Genomic DNA, 16,784 nt, shown 5'->3' on the forward strand with positions numbered 1-16,784 from the left:
AACTCTGTTGAGTTATAAAATATAACACATATATTAATTGATTAGTTTCAAAAGTGATAATTCATAAAGACACACAATCCTTTCTGCTATATTAGAAAATGAGTTAAAGTGAGTGCAGTTAGTTAAGAAGTAGCGCATTAACAATGTTACCGTAAATTGCTGAAGACCCTAAAAAAATCAGTGCAGTTATTTTTTCACTCAAACATTCTGATTCTGCTCTGTAATTCTGATGACAGTCAATCCAGTCCACCCCCCTCAGCCCCGGACTGGTGGGCATGTACGTTTTGCAACCCTCATCCCCAAGTGCACGGCGGGGCCACTAACAGCACCGGGTGGAGGGGGGGGGCAGAATAGATTCCAATTTTTAAAATTTCATTTGCAAGATACACATTTGAAAAACTTTCTCTTCAGCTTACTCTGATGAACTATGATGCAACAGTGCAAGAAGAAACAAAATGACCTCTAGAGCACAGATAACCTTTAGGACCAATTAAGTAATGGTTAAGTGACTCTGCTTGAAGTCACTGAGAACTTCTGACATTTATCGAGAACCGCGAACGGGTTATAGATATTAAGTCAGAATTTCGAAGTGACTTCTGCAGAGTCACTAAACCATGCTTAATACACGAAACACACAGGTTTTAAAATGACGAAAGTCAAGAGAAGCCAACTTCCTTGCTAAGTATAGCTACTTCTGGCGTTTTAACTTCTGGCACTGCAGACTTTCGGCATTTTAAAATGTGCACGTGAGTGCTTTAATGCTTTATTTCATGAGATACAGCTGAAAAAAGAATACTTATATGCATGTTCATAGTTTGCTTTTATATCGACTTTTTTGTGTCTTCATTCAATAACAACAATGCAACAAATATGAAAAAAAGTCCACATTTCAATCTCTTCAACAATAACTCAACATACTGTTAACAATAGTCTCTAATCGTGCTAATATAAAAATAAAGAGGTAAAGAGCTATAGAGAACTGCAGTGCAAAATTATTTCCATGCATCTGTGATAATTTTTCTGTGGAAAAAAACCCACAAATTTAGGCAATGTTTACCCAGGCAATGTCAAGGAATCAATGAGTAAATGAGATTTAACACGTAGAGTTGGAACTATTCCACCAAACGTAAATGCAGACCAAATCCGATTCCTCTCACCAGGTCTGAATTATTAGCTTTTCACAACAAATTAGACTATTCGTGATAAATTCCTCACGGGTCGCGGCACCAATGTTGACTCTAATAACGAACAATCAGTAGTTCGAGGATTCAATTCATTTCATTTATAAAGCAACGTGTTCTGAAAGCAACGTATAAGTAGACAACGTACATAGCTATAATACGTACATAGCAACAAGTGAGAGTTTAGACGGCAAGGATTTTTTGATGCTCTTTTACCGGTTTTTTGTCTGATGTCATTGACGTCAAATCAGTTCGTATTCAATCGACAATTGTCTAGAAAACCTCAAAATATTAAGCCGAAAACCAGCTTAATCGATACATATAGTGGTTATATTTACTTAAAATTAGGTTAAATGAACTTTTTCGCAACTTTCTAGGTATAATAGAACGTATTTAATTCTTAATTTAAAGACTGAAAACAAAACTCGATTCTGATTGGCTGATATTCTTTCGCTTAGATTTATTTAGTTACTAACATCCTCCGGCCCAGAAGATAATGCTGGGAGAATGGGTACTAATTTTACAAGCGGGCGAACGAGCGATCCGGAGGACGTGCGCAATACGGCGGAGCGTGCGACGCTGTCGGAACCGTAACGAAGTTCAGTGATCCAAGCAGTGGGATAGTAACCCCTTGGGTTGGTCTCTTCAGCTACCCAAACCAAACCACCGGTCTTAAGGTGATGCTCGGCAGGCGTCTGCCACTTGGAACGTCGGATCAGCGCCGGTACGTACTCTTTGATCCAACGAGACCAAATAGCGTTAGCGTAAGACTGCGCGCGGGCGTAACGCTTACGGTGATCAAACTCATCTACGCCAATGATTGAAGGGAGACTACGTGCTTGGTTACCGAAAAGAAAATGATTAGGTGTTAATGCGCCTAGATTGGACGGGTCGGTGCTTACGGGCGTTAACGGACGTGAATTAAGTGCGTGTTCGACCAGACAAAAAGTAGTGTTCAAAACTTCTTCAGTGAGGCAACGTGTACGCAGGATGGTGTAAAGTATTCTCTTAAAACTACGTACCAGCCTCTCCCAGATGCCACCTTGGTGTGGCGCACTGGGCGGGTTGAAACTCCACTAAATGCCTTTATGGGCAAGTTCAGCTGCAATATTCATAGTATTCCACTTTTCGATGATCTCGCGTAGTTCTTTTTCCGCGCCAACAAAGTTAGTGCCATTGTCTGACCAATTAATGGCAGGAATACCTCGACGGGAGACGAACCGCTCCACTCCCATTACACACGAACTGGCGTCCATGGATGGAACGATTTCAACATGAACGGCAGGGTTAGTTAAGCATGTGAAGAGGAAACCCCACCTCTTCTCGGTAGTCCTACGTACAGTAACGTAAAACCGGCCCAAGTAGTCGACCCCGGTGTTTGTGAAGGAAGGAGACTGGTATGCGAGTCTTTCTACTGGGAGGTCAGCCATGATTGGTCGGATAGTGGCAGCTCGGAACTTTCTGCACGTAACGCAGTTGGATTTAATGGAAGGCAGTGAGGATCGTAATTTGAGGACAGTATAGCGTTCTTGTACTTTAGCCCGCAGGTAGTCAATACCTTGATGATGATGTTTAACGTGGTTGTGCCTAAGGAACAACTTTACAAATGCATGGCGTGCGTCGAGAACGATAGGATGTTTCACATCAAAGTCAACTTCGACCAACCGTTTGATGCGGCCGGCCGATCGGATTAGACGATTTGGCCCAATAAAAGGAGAAAATGGAGCAATGCGGCTACTCCGCTTAACGGGCTTGTTTTCGAGGAGATCTTTTCTGTCCGCATTGAATGACTCTCCTTGGACAAGATACTGGAGATGACGCACGGCTTCGTCAAGCTCCGTGGGGTCTATGATGCTACCATCGGCATTACGGTAGCATTCGTGGGAAGGTAACAGGCGAAGTGCGTATGCTGTTATCCGCAGCAATTTTTGATAAGAGCTGTACTTATCAAAGGGAATTAGTTGCGAGGGCGGTTCCTTAGTCGACTTGGTAACGGATGCGGCCAATGATGTATTGGTTTTGTCAGTTTCCTTAGTTACTATACAAAGTTTGATGGTATTAACTACTTCAGTGCTTGGTTCGAACGGGAATTGCTTGGTTCTTAGGAAGTCTGGACCTCTCACCCAGCTACTTGATTGCGAAACCTCAGCGGACACACCACGAGTGCCAGCATCTGCCGGATTATCGCTTGAGGCAACGTGGTTCCATTCGTTAACGCTAGTGTGTTCTAATATCTCGCATACACGGTTGCAACAAATATTGGTCGCTTGCTTGTGGAGTTAAGCCACTGCAAGACAGTAAGGCTATCGGTCCACATAAAAACTTTGTTAACATGTACAGTAAGGGCTCGACAGATATCTTGTTTCAACCGAGCAGCCAGTAGGGCAGCTTGCAGCTCTAGCTTTGGAATTGTCATCACCTTCATAGGTGCTACGCGAGTTTTACCCAGGACAAATGCAAGCTCTGTTTTTGGCCAACTAGAAGTGTTTACTTGAGCTCGAAGAAATGCAGCAGCGCTGAAGACCTCTTGGGAACTATCGCCAAACATGTGTAGTTCCAGTTTTTCAAATTTTCCCGAAAAGTAGCTCCTCGGTATAGTGATTTATGCAAGCTTGGGTAATTTTACACTCCATTCCAGGAACCTTTCAACAGTGTCTTTCGGTAATTCTTCATCCCCGTGCTGCCCGCTGACACGCCAGATGTCCTTTAGTAACAATCGGGCACCAACAGTAAATGGTGCCACTAGGCCGATGGGATCAAACACCTTAGACACTAGGTTCAATACCAAGCGTTGTGTTAAAGACTTAGTTACTGTACTGGAGGTATCCCGACTTACAACTAGAGTATTATTGTTGTGATCCCATTTCAACCCAAGCACGTGCGAAGAATCCTCCTTAGATGAGGCATTTACTTTTGGTTCGGTAGACTGAGTTGACCCATCAATTCGATCAGCCAGATTTGGTACATTGCTTACAAACTTAGTAAGCTTGAACCCATCTAGATGGAGAAGATATACCAACTCCTTCGATCTTTCGAGAGCCCTCTCAGTTGACTCCACCGAATCCAAGTAATCGTCCATTGAGAACTTTCTAGGACGGCTCTGGTTGCTTCCGGGTACTGATTAACCTTGTCTCGGGCCGTGCGTTGCAGTGCATAGTTAGCGCATGTGGGCAAGTCTTTAGCCCCGAATATATGGCGCGTGTAGAGATACACCACAACATTTGTTGTGGGGTCCTCCCGCCACAAAAAACGCAGTGATGGCTGGTCGCAATCAGGGACACCCACTTGGAGGAACATACCCTCGATATCTGCGGACACGGCAAATTGATGTTGACGGAACCTAAGTAGTACATGGATTAGGTTTTGAAGCAGGTCGGGGCCAGTGAACAAAGATTTATTCAAAGAAGTACCGTGGAAATTTGCTGCACCATTTAATACCCTACGCACTTTCCCGGTTTGTTTGGATTGATTACTGGATGATGTGGTAGGTACCACTCTCTATTCGACCGCTGCTCTACCTTGTGAGCATCAGGGACTGTAATCAAGTAACCTTTTTCCAAGTCTTCACGGATGGTAGTAGCATAAGTTTCTTTCAATGATGTATCTCTCGAGAGCCATTTTTCGAGAGACTTGAGCTGTACCAGTGACGAAAAGTAGTTATTCGGGAGCTTGATGTTATCATCAGCCCATAACATACCTACATCGTATCTTTGGCCGTTATGGAAAGTTGTTGTTTCAAGTATTTCCTGCGCGCGAGCATCCGCTGCGGATAGTGGGTCAACTTGCTTGAACGCGCCGTACGATTCCATATCATACCAAGATTTAACCTGACAAGCTAATTCAAAATCCTGTTCAATATTGGCTTTGAAACACACCGAGACTAAACTTGAACTTGACGGGAGTGGGCCAATTAAAACCCAACCTATGGGCAAGCGGACAGCGAACGGTGAGCACTTTTCGTCGGCTGAAAAATACTCTAACGGGCGGATGGCATGGTAGACATCCTGTCCGAGTATCATCTCAATGTTCCCATAGCTATATCTTACTGGATCTAGAACTGCCAAATGTGGGTAAGCTTCTTGCATGGACTTGACGTCAATGATGTCGGAACCTACGTTTAATGTTTCCCTCACGTAGGGACGCACAGTGAATGCTTCGAAGTCTTGGTCTTTATGAGGTGTCAAAGTCAATTGAACCACCTTTGTGTCTATGAGTTCTTCTGTGTTTATACCCTTGACGGTAAGTTTTAATGTGGTACCCTGCAAACCGAGTCTAGCTGCGAGACTATCGGACACCCAAGAGTTACTGCAAGCGGTATCGCATAAAACCAACGCCGTAGTACTAGTGCCAGAAGAATTAGTAAGTTTCAGTTCCGTGACCTGAAGGAGGCCTTTGACATCCGTCACGGAAGACAAAGTGGTTGTTTTGCTTGGTTGCTGTTGACCAGTAGATGGCCTACCAGTACCTGCGTTCGACTTCGAAGTATCGATGTTGTTGTTTGTTGAGGGTTTAGCTGGAAAAACCTTTTCAGCTCCATGAAGTAAAGTGTTATGGGAGCTGTTGCAACCATCTTTTCTACACTTACGGGGGCTTGGGCATTGCCTAAACACGTGTTTATCACGCAAACAAGAGAAACAGAGCTTTGCCTCAGCCACGACCTTGGCTCTCAGCGTGGGGCTCTTTTCCTTAAAGCCACGGCATTCCCACAACCAGTGGCTGCCTTTGCATACAATGGAACTAGAGATTGATGTTAACGGAGATCTCTGTTGTGGCTTAAGTTTACTCTTGTGTTGCGTATTTGCAGCAAATGCCTTCGAAGCAACTTTTGATCTCGTTACTGAGTTGATGGTATCTTCAATCCTTGCTTTAGTTACGGTATTCTTCATTGAAAAGTGCGCTTCGTCCTTCTCTTTTAACCAATCATTGAAATCAAGAAGAGTAGGTTTCACCCAATGCTTTTTGACCGTGAAGAGTGGCCATGACTCCCTCATAATGGGTGGTAGCTTCTGTACGGCAGTGTTTAGAAGCGCAGCACTCTTTAAATCCGAATCATATGACAGCGATTTAAATACCCCGACAAGACTTGAAATGCACCCCGAGTAGTTAATGATGTTATCGCTATTGTGCATCCTCAATGGTGGAAAGCTGTTGAGTTTGTCCAAATGTGCACTTACGACCGCCTGTGCTTGGCCAAATTTACGTTCTAATGACCTCAGTGCGTCTTTGTACATTGCGCCGCAGTAGGCGAACTCAGCTATAGCTGTTTTAGCTTTACCTGTTACGAGGGTCTTAAGGTATGTCAATTTTACATCATCAGTTAAGGACTGGGTGTCAATTGCGCTTTTAAATTGACAATAATATTCGTGCCACTGTAGGGGATCCCCATTGTATTGGGACAACTTCCATTCGGGTAGCGGGTCATTCCTCTTGCTAGTTAAGGCGTCAGTGAATGCCTTAATCAAGCTTGCATTTTCAGATACAGGCGCTGGAGGCGTGGGATGCGGTGGGCCACCCCAGCACAATGGTATCGGAGCAGTATGCCCGTATGTTGGATGTATAACCGGCGTGACGAAAGGTGGCGCGATGTTAGATATTGTACTAAAGGGGTTAACAGGGATGCTACAGTTAGCTTTTGGACTATGTTTTGGACTATGTTGATTGGACAATGTTTCGTTAAGGCATGTTGGGGACGGGTAAGTATGTTGCTTTGCTCGCTGGAATGGGCGACGGAATCACGGGAGGCTGAGGAATTAAATAATTGTTGAGGCGGGATTACGGGTGGCGGGTTCACGAGTGAGTTTAGAGGTGGAGGGACATTATGCGGGAAATGGGCAATAGGAACTTGTGTTTGGCGCAGAGTGTTACTTTGAGATGGGTTCTGTTGTTGTGGAACATGAGGCATTGACATATGTAATTGACCAGGCACACTGGAGCTTTTCGGACCCAAGAACTGATTTACTTGTGGGTTTGTTGAAAAATCAGGTACAAAAATGGAGTTCGTTGGTGCGATAACGGGTGTTGGTGGCCGGGGAGGTTGCAAAGGTGGCTGATGTGGTTTGAGTGCGACATATTGTACGTCGACTGGTACTTGGTTCACTGGGTTCACCTTACCACTTCCTGCGGGACTGTTTGCCTGCTCGATCCTTTGATCACTGAGTGACTGCTGCAGTTGAGCCTGCAGGTATTCCCGATACAACGCTTCTTGCTGGGCAACAGAAATTGCAACTCCTGGCCGTGTGTACTGAGAAAGCATTTCAAGATTATTTAAGTTACCGGCAACATTATTTGTGTTTTCTGGAGGATTACTAGGGGCAGTATCTTGAACAGGAGGGTCTGCGGTTGCTGAACCAGGACGAGAAAAATTTAACTCACTTCCAGCAGTCAGTGAGTCACCTGCTGGAAAAGAATTTACCCAATCCTGAACAAGTCTCTGACTTTTATCTGATCCCCTATCTTTCAGCAAATTCAGTTCACTTGAGTGGTGACTAGACAATGACTGATTATCCATTAATTCAACCTCATTTAATTTAGCTGCGGCTACACGCTGGCGGTGGTCTTCCTCCAATTCTTGAAGTGCCATCTGCTCCATTTGTATTTCAAGCTTCCTTTTTTCTCATGGAAATTTCGTGTTTTTGTTTAGCGTGGCGCATGGCACCTTGTTCTTGTTTTTCGGCCTCTTCGCGTTTTAGTTTTGCCATGAGAAACTCTTGTTTATGCTGGCTAGACATTGATGATGTTGTTCGGCGTGAACTTCTCCTAGACTGCCCTTGGGGATTAACGCCCTCACATACGGAGTCTCTGTCAGCAACCGTGTCAATATAGCTTCTAGCCGCGAACAAGAATTTATCGTTGTTCTTAGTTACATCATCTAACCATTGCTCAAGGATAGGGTAAATTGACCCTGGGTTCTCCGCTTTACAGGCCGAGTCAAATAGTTCTTCATTCTTCTGCACCAATTTACTGAAGATATCCTTCAACTTAGAAACCAAGCGTTCAACTTTAACCCTCCTGTCTTGACGATCTATGGCAACTGTGATGTCCTTATGGGTGTTACATAACTCAGATTCCAGATTAGATCTTGCATTAAAGAGCTTTTTCAATTTTTCTTGCTGTTCGGCCATGATATTGAAATGGCTAATTTATCAATGTAGATTAACTTTCAACCAAACACGTGGAATGAGGGTTATACCGAACCCAAATGACGACGACTTGATAATCAAGACGTCGAAGAGCACAAAGAAGTTACCGAGTAATGAATTACTCGGCGAAAGTGAGTAACAAAGTGGAGAGGGCGTCTAACGTGCTTGAAATCAACGTGAAACTAAACGGGAATACAGGCAACCGGGGAAAGAGGTCTTGGTGGGCGAAGCACAAAGAAACGGGAAACGAAGCGGACGGGGCGGCCAGGACGGGCAAAACGGCGCGCAACGCAACAGGGAACGGAACGGAACTGGCGAAACGCGGGTAGGAAACGGGCGACGCAACGGACGGGACGGAAACGCGGAACGAGCGACGCACAAGGAAACCGGAAACGAGACGGACGGAACGGAAATGTTGGTCGACGGGTTCTCTACGGGAAAGCGGACGGTTAGAATGGAAGCGTTAAGCGAGTAGCGCGCAACGAAACGGAAAGACGGAAAGGAACGGGAAGGAGAGGATTAAGCAACAAACGGGGAGGTCATGAAGTACTATGCTAGCAGACCACAGCAACAAACTCAGCCAAACGAACTAGCCGTAATTCCGACTAGAATAAACTTAAGTCACACCCTAGGAAGGAGGAGAGATGCTACTGCAAGAGGCAAGCTAGCACAAGTCATTATGGTACTTAACATATGAAAATAACAAACTAAATTTACGGCAAAGCAGTAGTATACTAAATGGATGAAAAGAGCAAGAAATTCACTAGCCGTAACTCCAGAATAAACTTAAGTCACACCCTAGCAAAATTCAAACCTAAACAACCGATCAGCATACCAACAATATTAAACATACTACAGCAAATGTTAAGTAATATGCAGCGCTTTTGTAGTCTATGGAAGCTGGAAAAGTTAAGAAACAATCTAGCCGTAACTCCAGAATAAACTTAAGTCACACCCTAGAGGGCAAAAACCTAAACCAACTAACAATCATACAGTTACACGCAAACATACGGCAGCAAAAATCAATATACTACAACAGGGCTGCTAGTAAATTAGTGAGTTGGAAAAGTCCAGGAACCAACTAGCCGGAAATCTAGAACAAACTTAATTCACACTCTAGAAAGCAACAAGACCAAAGCAACTAACCAGCATACTAGCTTAATCAACATACTGCAACAAAAACACAAGATACTTTATCATATATGAAATACTACATCGAAATCTGGAAAAGTAGACGGAGAAACGAAAAGCAAAAAGTTTTGGGAGAGCGAAGTTATTGAAAATAAAACGGAACACGGACAATTGACTAGTGAAAGGACAAAAACGACGCGTATGAAACGTTACTTAAACGAGCGGCGGAACAAAATTTTGGGAATTTGATAATTTTTTTTGCGGGCCGGAGGTTGTGAATTTTTTTTCACACATTTTCTGTGTGTATTGAGTTTCACTCAATTGACGAACCTTCTGTTTGAAAATAATAATTTTGACGAATTTGTCAAAATTTTATGCTTTTGTCAATCTTTTTTCAAAATTTTGGTCAAGTTTTTCTGCAAATTCTTGATTACGGACCGGTAATCCAGTAACTGGACGGTTTTAAGCCAGAATATACGGTTTATCAATATTCGTTATGATTTTCTAATTTTTCTTCATTTGCCTCAAAATTGACCAAAAATTTTGAAAATTGAACAATTTAGCATTATGTTTTCTCTCTTTTCTCTATATCAGAGGTATTTTTTTATATAAGAACCGACTTGATCACTTTTTACAAATTCTTGACAATTCGACCAAAAATTTTCAAAAGCGATGTTTTTCTCGTCTCAAAATTATAATTATTGGGGAATATTGTTGACTTTTTATGGATATGTTTTAAAACTTGCTTATTTTTACTACCCCTTAAAAATATATTAGAAAATCAGGGGTTGGGTTTCTTGCCGTATAATTTTGTATTTGAAATATTAATTACTGCAATTAAATTTAACAAACGTTTTGATTTTCTTCTTACAGTTATTTGATGATCTATCCCGGTTTTTCGCCTCGGGGCAGTTCCCAAAACGGGTTTTACAGCTTTGAGAGCACTATCATCTGTTGCATAAATCCTGTTTGGCAGAGTTCACTCATAAATGTCTAATGCAGTCCTTGAAATTCAAAGTGCAAGTGAGGTTTGTCTTGCCTTTTTACACGACTAATCTGGGATCTACCACTCCAGGGGGTGTGGGTGAGTGGTTCTGATCTGCCAGGTACATGCCTTTGTCCATACATGGTACGTGCGGTAGCCCACATCATCTGTCCCCTCTACATCATGCCAGAAACCAGATATAGGGAGATAAACTTGCTCTAGTTCAGTACATGCAACACTTCCTTCACCATTCTCCGTTCTGATAGGTCAAAACCCAGGCAATGTCAAGGAATCAATGAGTAAATGAGATTTAACACGTAGAGTTGGAACTATTCCACCAAACGTAAATGCAGACCAAATCCGATTCCTCTCACCAGGTCTGAATTATTAGCTTTTCACAACAAATTAGACTATTCGTGATAAATTCCTCACGGGTCGCGGCACCAATGTTGACTCTGATAACGAACAATCAGTAGTTCGAGGACTCAATTCATTTCATTTTTAAAGCAACGTGTTCTGAAAGCAACGTATAAGTAGACAACGTACATAGCTATAATACGTACATAGCAACAAGTGAGAGTTTAGACGGCAAGGTTTTTTTGATGCTCTTTTACCGGTTTTTTGTCTGATGTCATTGACGTCAAATCAGTTCGTATTCAATCGACAATTGTCTAGAAAACATAAAAATAATAAGCCGAAAACCAGCTTAATCGATACATATAGTGGTTATATTTACTTAAAATTAGGTTAAATGAACTTTTTCGCAACTTTCTAGGTATAATAGAACGTATTTAATTCTTATTTTAAGGATTGAAAACAATACTCGATTCTGATTGGCTGATATTCTTTCGCTTAGAATTATTTAGTTACTAACAACCCATCTTTTTTAGCGATATAGTCAAGTCTGAAAATCTGCAGCTGTGGTGCCCCGAATTTCAAATAAAAAAGAAAAAGTTGAGGTTGTTAAAAACTAAATCAGTTTTTGGAACTACTGAACAGCAGTCCATCTCTAAAATAGATTTAATTAGTTAATTATAGTTAATAATTACTAACCAAAAGCCATAGTCAGGTTATCTTTCCCTCCCGCAACTGGGGAGGCATCGATGCCCATATATGGAGCCAATTTGTCAAATGCCAGATGTTTCACTCTCGAAGACAATGTCCGCTTCATAGCCTTGTGTCCACTCTTGTCTCCACTTTTGGTAGAAGAGGTGGAATCGGTGGATCCAAGTTGTCCCGGGTGGAAGTGGATGTTGATAATTGCCACTGAGAAGAGCATTGAGACGCACACTGTTATCATGTTGGCCACGAAATAGATACCTGAAGTTTAGCGGAAGTTTTGCATGTCACCCAAAGAGTGCAGATTAATACGTAAACAGAAAATTCGGCATTTCTTCCTACCCTTGAAATCCTTAATCAAAATGACGAGTGAAAGTAAACAGTTAGACTGAAACCACCAATGATCAAAAATTTGGTTTGATTTGCTGTAAAATTTTTGTGAGTTTGGCTGCCCGCTTAGAATTCTGTAAGAAAAGACCAATTAAATAAGGAATCGAAGGTTTTTCCAACACCTGAAAAAACTAGTAGAAGTTTACAAAAAAAATAAATTTTTTCAAAGTTTGCAAAAAAACTGTAGAGGTAAGCTGCGTTTTCCTGCTATCTGATTCTTCTCTTGGTTAAAAAAGGGTGCTAATCAAAGCTAAATAATGTCGCGCACAAAAAAAACACTTAAAACACGCGGCAAACAGTTTAAATTTTCCGGGATAACAGTTTTCCATGAGAACAGATTAGGCCCAATTTGAAAGGTTTGGAGAACTGTCATTAATCGCTTATGACCTAGTTTAAATACAAGAACTATGATATACGTAAATGCTAATCTGCTACTTCTCTTTTTTCCGCAGTGATTAACCCAACGGAAAGGTCATGGTAGAAAGAAAAAGTGCCTGATAATATCAAGATTCTGCTTAAGTCACTTCGCTAAAAATCTGAGAGACAAAATACATCTCTTGTATATTTTTCCATAAAAAATTCGATTTTCATATTTTCTCCTTGAACTGTGTCGAAATTTATAAATGGAACTTGGATTTTTTTAAAATTCTTGTAATGAGTTGACCTAATCACGCCGTGTTTAATTATGAAATTGACAATGGCAAGGTTTAAACATGGAATACTTTGCGAAAAGTTCAAACTGATGTAATGTTTTCAGTTTTAATTTTGTACTTATATAGTGTCTGGTTTCAAATATTCATTGAAATGGTGTTGATGGTTTGTTGAACATCTGAAAACATGCTGTAGAAAATTACGAACTGTTTCCTTGAAAAAAAATCGGTTTTCAATAGCATTGACCTCTGTTTTTAACATCGCTTTTTTATTACCAATTATAAAAGGTTTCTGCGAATGATTTTTTGCATTTCTCATAAAATTTGCTTTTAAAATGGGGCACTAAAAATTTTTCTCCATTTTAGTAGCCACGAACAATACGAAGTAAGCTAACCATTTCACTCAATTAAGCAATAAACCAGAAAATTGAATGATTCCTTAAGAATAAAAACTGAAATTTTATCTTTTGTGAAGAAAATCAACTACGTAATTTTGTTGTAAATAACATATAAGATAGAGTGTTTTCAGAAATATAAACTGTGACGGACTATGGCAAACTTGGGTACAAATCATCAGGGAAAGTGACTCTCTGCATTATTGATCTGAGCCTCGAACCTAGCAACCATTTCTGAAAACTTTTACCGTTTTCTTGACACCCTTCAAAATAAGCGGTTAAAAGTTCCTAATTGTTTTTCCTTCTTCCTCCTAAATAAAAAATTTCTTCTCATAGGCGTTTATGAAAACTCTTTTAAATGAAACACTGAAATAATTATGATTTTTATAGCCTGTGGAGAGTTCAACAGAGGTATAATATGTTGTGAGAAATAGACTGCTGTTAAACACTGGTTGCTAAAATAGAGTTCCTTAGATTTTATTTATGATCGTCTATTGCAAAGTTCAGTTCTGTCAAAAAAAATGACGGAGACTCCGCTTTGACAGGTGAACTAAGATTCAAAAACTTTTGGGAGATCTTTTGTTTTTGGCCTCATTACTGAATTCTAAGTTGTACTTTTGTCGCATCATGAATGCTTGGAGCTCGATATTTTTAAAAACTCTGTTACAAGTAAACATAGTATTGAATACATTTTTTTACAACTGGAAATATTTTTTTAAATTTGTGTATCTTTCTTTAATCAGATTTTCATACTTCTTTGTCTAAAATATATTCTTCAAAGCGAATTTGAAAGAAAAAAAATACTTTCTAATATACACGTTATAACACTTGGATTGCATCAGCTGCTAAAAATTTGTTCAAAGAAAACCTAAATTTGTTGTTAGTAAAAAATCTTACTATAATTTGATCTGTTTTGAAATTTGGTTACTATGACTTAAGAAATAGCTTCATTTACTGATATTTAATTGAGAATTCAAAAATTTTGGGGGTTAACTTGGTCTCCCAAAGTAGACGCTCATAATGCTCCAAATCTTAAAATGCAACATTGAAATTTAATTTGAAAAGATGAAACTTAATAAACACTGATAGCCAGAATTCTTTTTTAGGTCGTTTTTTGGCCTTATAAGTTTTTTAAGAAGGGAGTCATTTATATATTTATATATATATATATATATATATATATATATATATATATATATATATATATATATATATATATATAGAAGGCTATAATCATCAGTGCAAAAGACACGCACAAATGTTGTTCATACAGGTGTGTGTGTGTAAGTGGGGGGTGGGGGAGGGTGTTGGGGTGCAGGTAGGACATATCTAGTTGTGTCTTCCTTACTGAGCAGTGGCATATCCTTGGAAGTAGCAGGAAGTTTTTCACTGACAGAGACCATCAAAATGAGGAGAGAGAGGAGGACCATGATGGCCAGAGTCGCCTTCTCCCCACTCTCAGCGGGGAGCAGGAATGTCATCAATGACATCACCATTATGATGGAAGAGGGCACGAACAGGTAAAACAGGTAGTACAGGGGACGTCTGAAAGAACCCTTGATTAATATTAGGTTAATACTGCGAAGTAAAACAATGGCACAGAAGTTATTTCAAAAAAAATAACTCAGTCAATTTTGGCTTCGCTATTTAATTGAAAAGGCAGACAAAAATTATTTTCAAAACTTGAACGTTTGAATTTCTGCAACGACATTAGATTACGATGAATACTTGTACACATTACAAGCGTCAATAAACTGGGGCTCTTATAAAGCTGGTTTCTACTTTTGTACATTCCAAAAGTGGACTGCACTTACTTATAATCGATTCCTTTAATTGACCGGTCAGTCGACGCCAGTTTCTTTGAAAATAGATTTTTTCGCTACCGGTAGACGCTTGTGATACAGAAATCATTTCATGAAAATATTCAGTCAATCTTCACGTTATCTATTTGCAAAAATCAAACAAAAGGTAATTGAAAAAATTCTTATAAAATAAAGGGGTCGCCTGAAATTTTAAATGATTTTAAATTAGAGGATCTAATAAAATGCTGATTATTGTTTTTCCAAAATTCGTAGGCAACTATGATTTCGATACTTGTCTCTGAAACTATTGAGATAAACATTTGAAAACATAGGGCTTCTGAAATTTCAAGTAACTTTAGTTTATAGGGCTGTGGTTAACAACCAAAAGCCACTTACTCCCATCATCAGAGATTTTAAAAACTAATTGCCATGAACTGAGGTAAGAAACAGAACAATCAATAAGTTGAAAAGTCAAAATCTGTAAATACATTTATAGAACCATTTTATTATTGATTTTTTACTCTGTCAATTATCACTTTTTGAAAATACTTCATCAATTGTTGTTTGAGGAATTTTTGAGAAATTTGGCCGTGGTAAATTCTGAAAAATTTGCAAACAGAAGATAAGTATAATTGTTTTACTTGTTTTTAAATTTGTATATGGTTTGAGTAGTAACTAGTATTTGAAAATATAATACATGCTTGCATTCCAAAAGATAATTAGAGCCAACTTTTCCAAAATTTTGAAAAAGCAGAGCCCCACCAAGAAATTTGGTATCGAAAGAGTACACGGAAATAAAGTAAAAAAACGTGTACTAAATTTTGCTACATTTTGAAAGAGCTTGTTTGATATTTTGGCGCTTTTGAGATAATTAGGTCAATAAAACACTCTTGAACTTTTCAGTTAGTTTAACAGGCTGAATTTAGTCACAGGTTGTGAATATATTCACAGTTGAAATTTTTAGGAAATAAAATATAAACTTTATAATTGGTGCCTAATTTTAGTTCCTTTGTTATAGATTGTCAAATAAAGGAAAGCTGCTTTGAAAGATTCGAAAGTAAACATTTTTTAAAACTGGTAATGAAATTCGCCAAGTTCAGATTCTTGAGCATTTTGTTTTTGTTTGTGCATGGCACTTGGGCTAAACATAATTCTACTGAACTGCGAATTTATTTGTTTTTTTTTGTTATCTAGCACAAAAAGAATAAAGGTTGATAGCTTATAACCAAAAGTAGCAAAATTTTCTAGCTGCCCACTTTGTTTCGGAATTTTTTGACAAGTTGGTTAAATTAGTCAATCCTCAATGCGCTAGAAAATTTTAAAAGTTTCTGTCAATGGGAATTTCAACAAAAATAGTCATTAGTTTGACAAATTTTCCAAAAGTTTTCGTCTTTTTTGTGTTTTTGGGTTTGAATTTCCAATAATTTTTCTTACAGCTTGAAGAAGACTGAAGATTGAATAGATTCTGAAGAACTTTGAGACATTTTTGCAAACTTATCCGACAAAGTTGAAAAACAAAAAAAATAGAAAACTATAACAAGCAGACAACCCTGAAAAATCTGCGAATTATGTCAGTGTTAGCAAAAACAAATGACAAATCTTTCTTTGTAAAGTTTTTGACAACGAAATAGGATTAACAATAATATGGAGGAAATGAAATTAGTTTCTCGATGAGTCAAATAAAACTGTTCAATTAATTTCAGTAGTTTAGTAGTATTAAAAAGTAGTTTTTACAGTTTAAGATTGAAAGAAAAATTATGAGAGAAAATGAGTAAGAATTGAAATCGTTTCGCAAAAAACGTGGGACAGATGAATGTGGGTAGCACTTATTCAAACTAGTGACCTTACTTTGATTTGAAAATATGTGAGAAAAATATAAAAAGCAATTGACGGTTTCTTACCATATAGAATCGTGCAAAGGTAAAAAAAAAGTGATGGGAAAAAATTCTGTGATAGAGGTTGGAGAAAGAAACTGCAAAAAAGATCTCTAGAAAGCCATTCGTACTCAAAAGGTTTTATGATTTATGGAAAAACTCTCTGGTCATTTCTGAA

At 39.3% G+C, this 16,784-nt stretch overlaps 1 protein-coding gene across 7 annotated transcripts in view; it reads right to left on the reverse strand.

Annotated features, from left to right (window-relative positions):
• LOC142348716 (acetylcholine receptor subunit alpha-type acr-16-like) overlaps window positions 1-16,784 on the reverse strand; it is a 49,069-nt gene that overhangs the window by 20,282 nt on the left and 12,003 nt on the right. For 6 of the 7 annotated variants that reach the window (XM_075400175.1, XM_075400172.1, XM_075400173.1 and 3 more), the window contains 3 exons: window positions 14,279-14,475; window positions 11,490-11,756; window positions 151-168 (listed from right to left, as the gene is read on the reverse strand). In XM_075400175.1, coding sequence (XP_075256290.1) covers window positions 151-168; window positions 11,490-11,756; window positions 14,279-14,475 — 482 coding nt within the window. The remainder of the gene's footprint in view (window positions 1-150; window positions 169-11,489; window positions 11,757-14,278; window positions 14,476-16,784) is intronic. The other variant, XM_075400174.1, reaches the window with a different exon arrangement.

The sequence above is a fragment of the Convolutriloba macropyga genome, chromosome 10 (genome assembly GCF_964194025.1).
Source record: "Convolutriloba macropyga chromosome 10, txConMacr16.3, whole genome shotgun sequence".
In the NCBI taxonomy this organism is placed as follows: Eukaryota; Metazoa; Xenacoelomorpha; order Acoela; family Convolutidae; genus Convolutriloba; species Convolutriloba macropyga.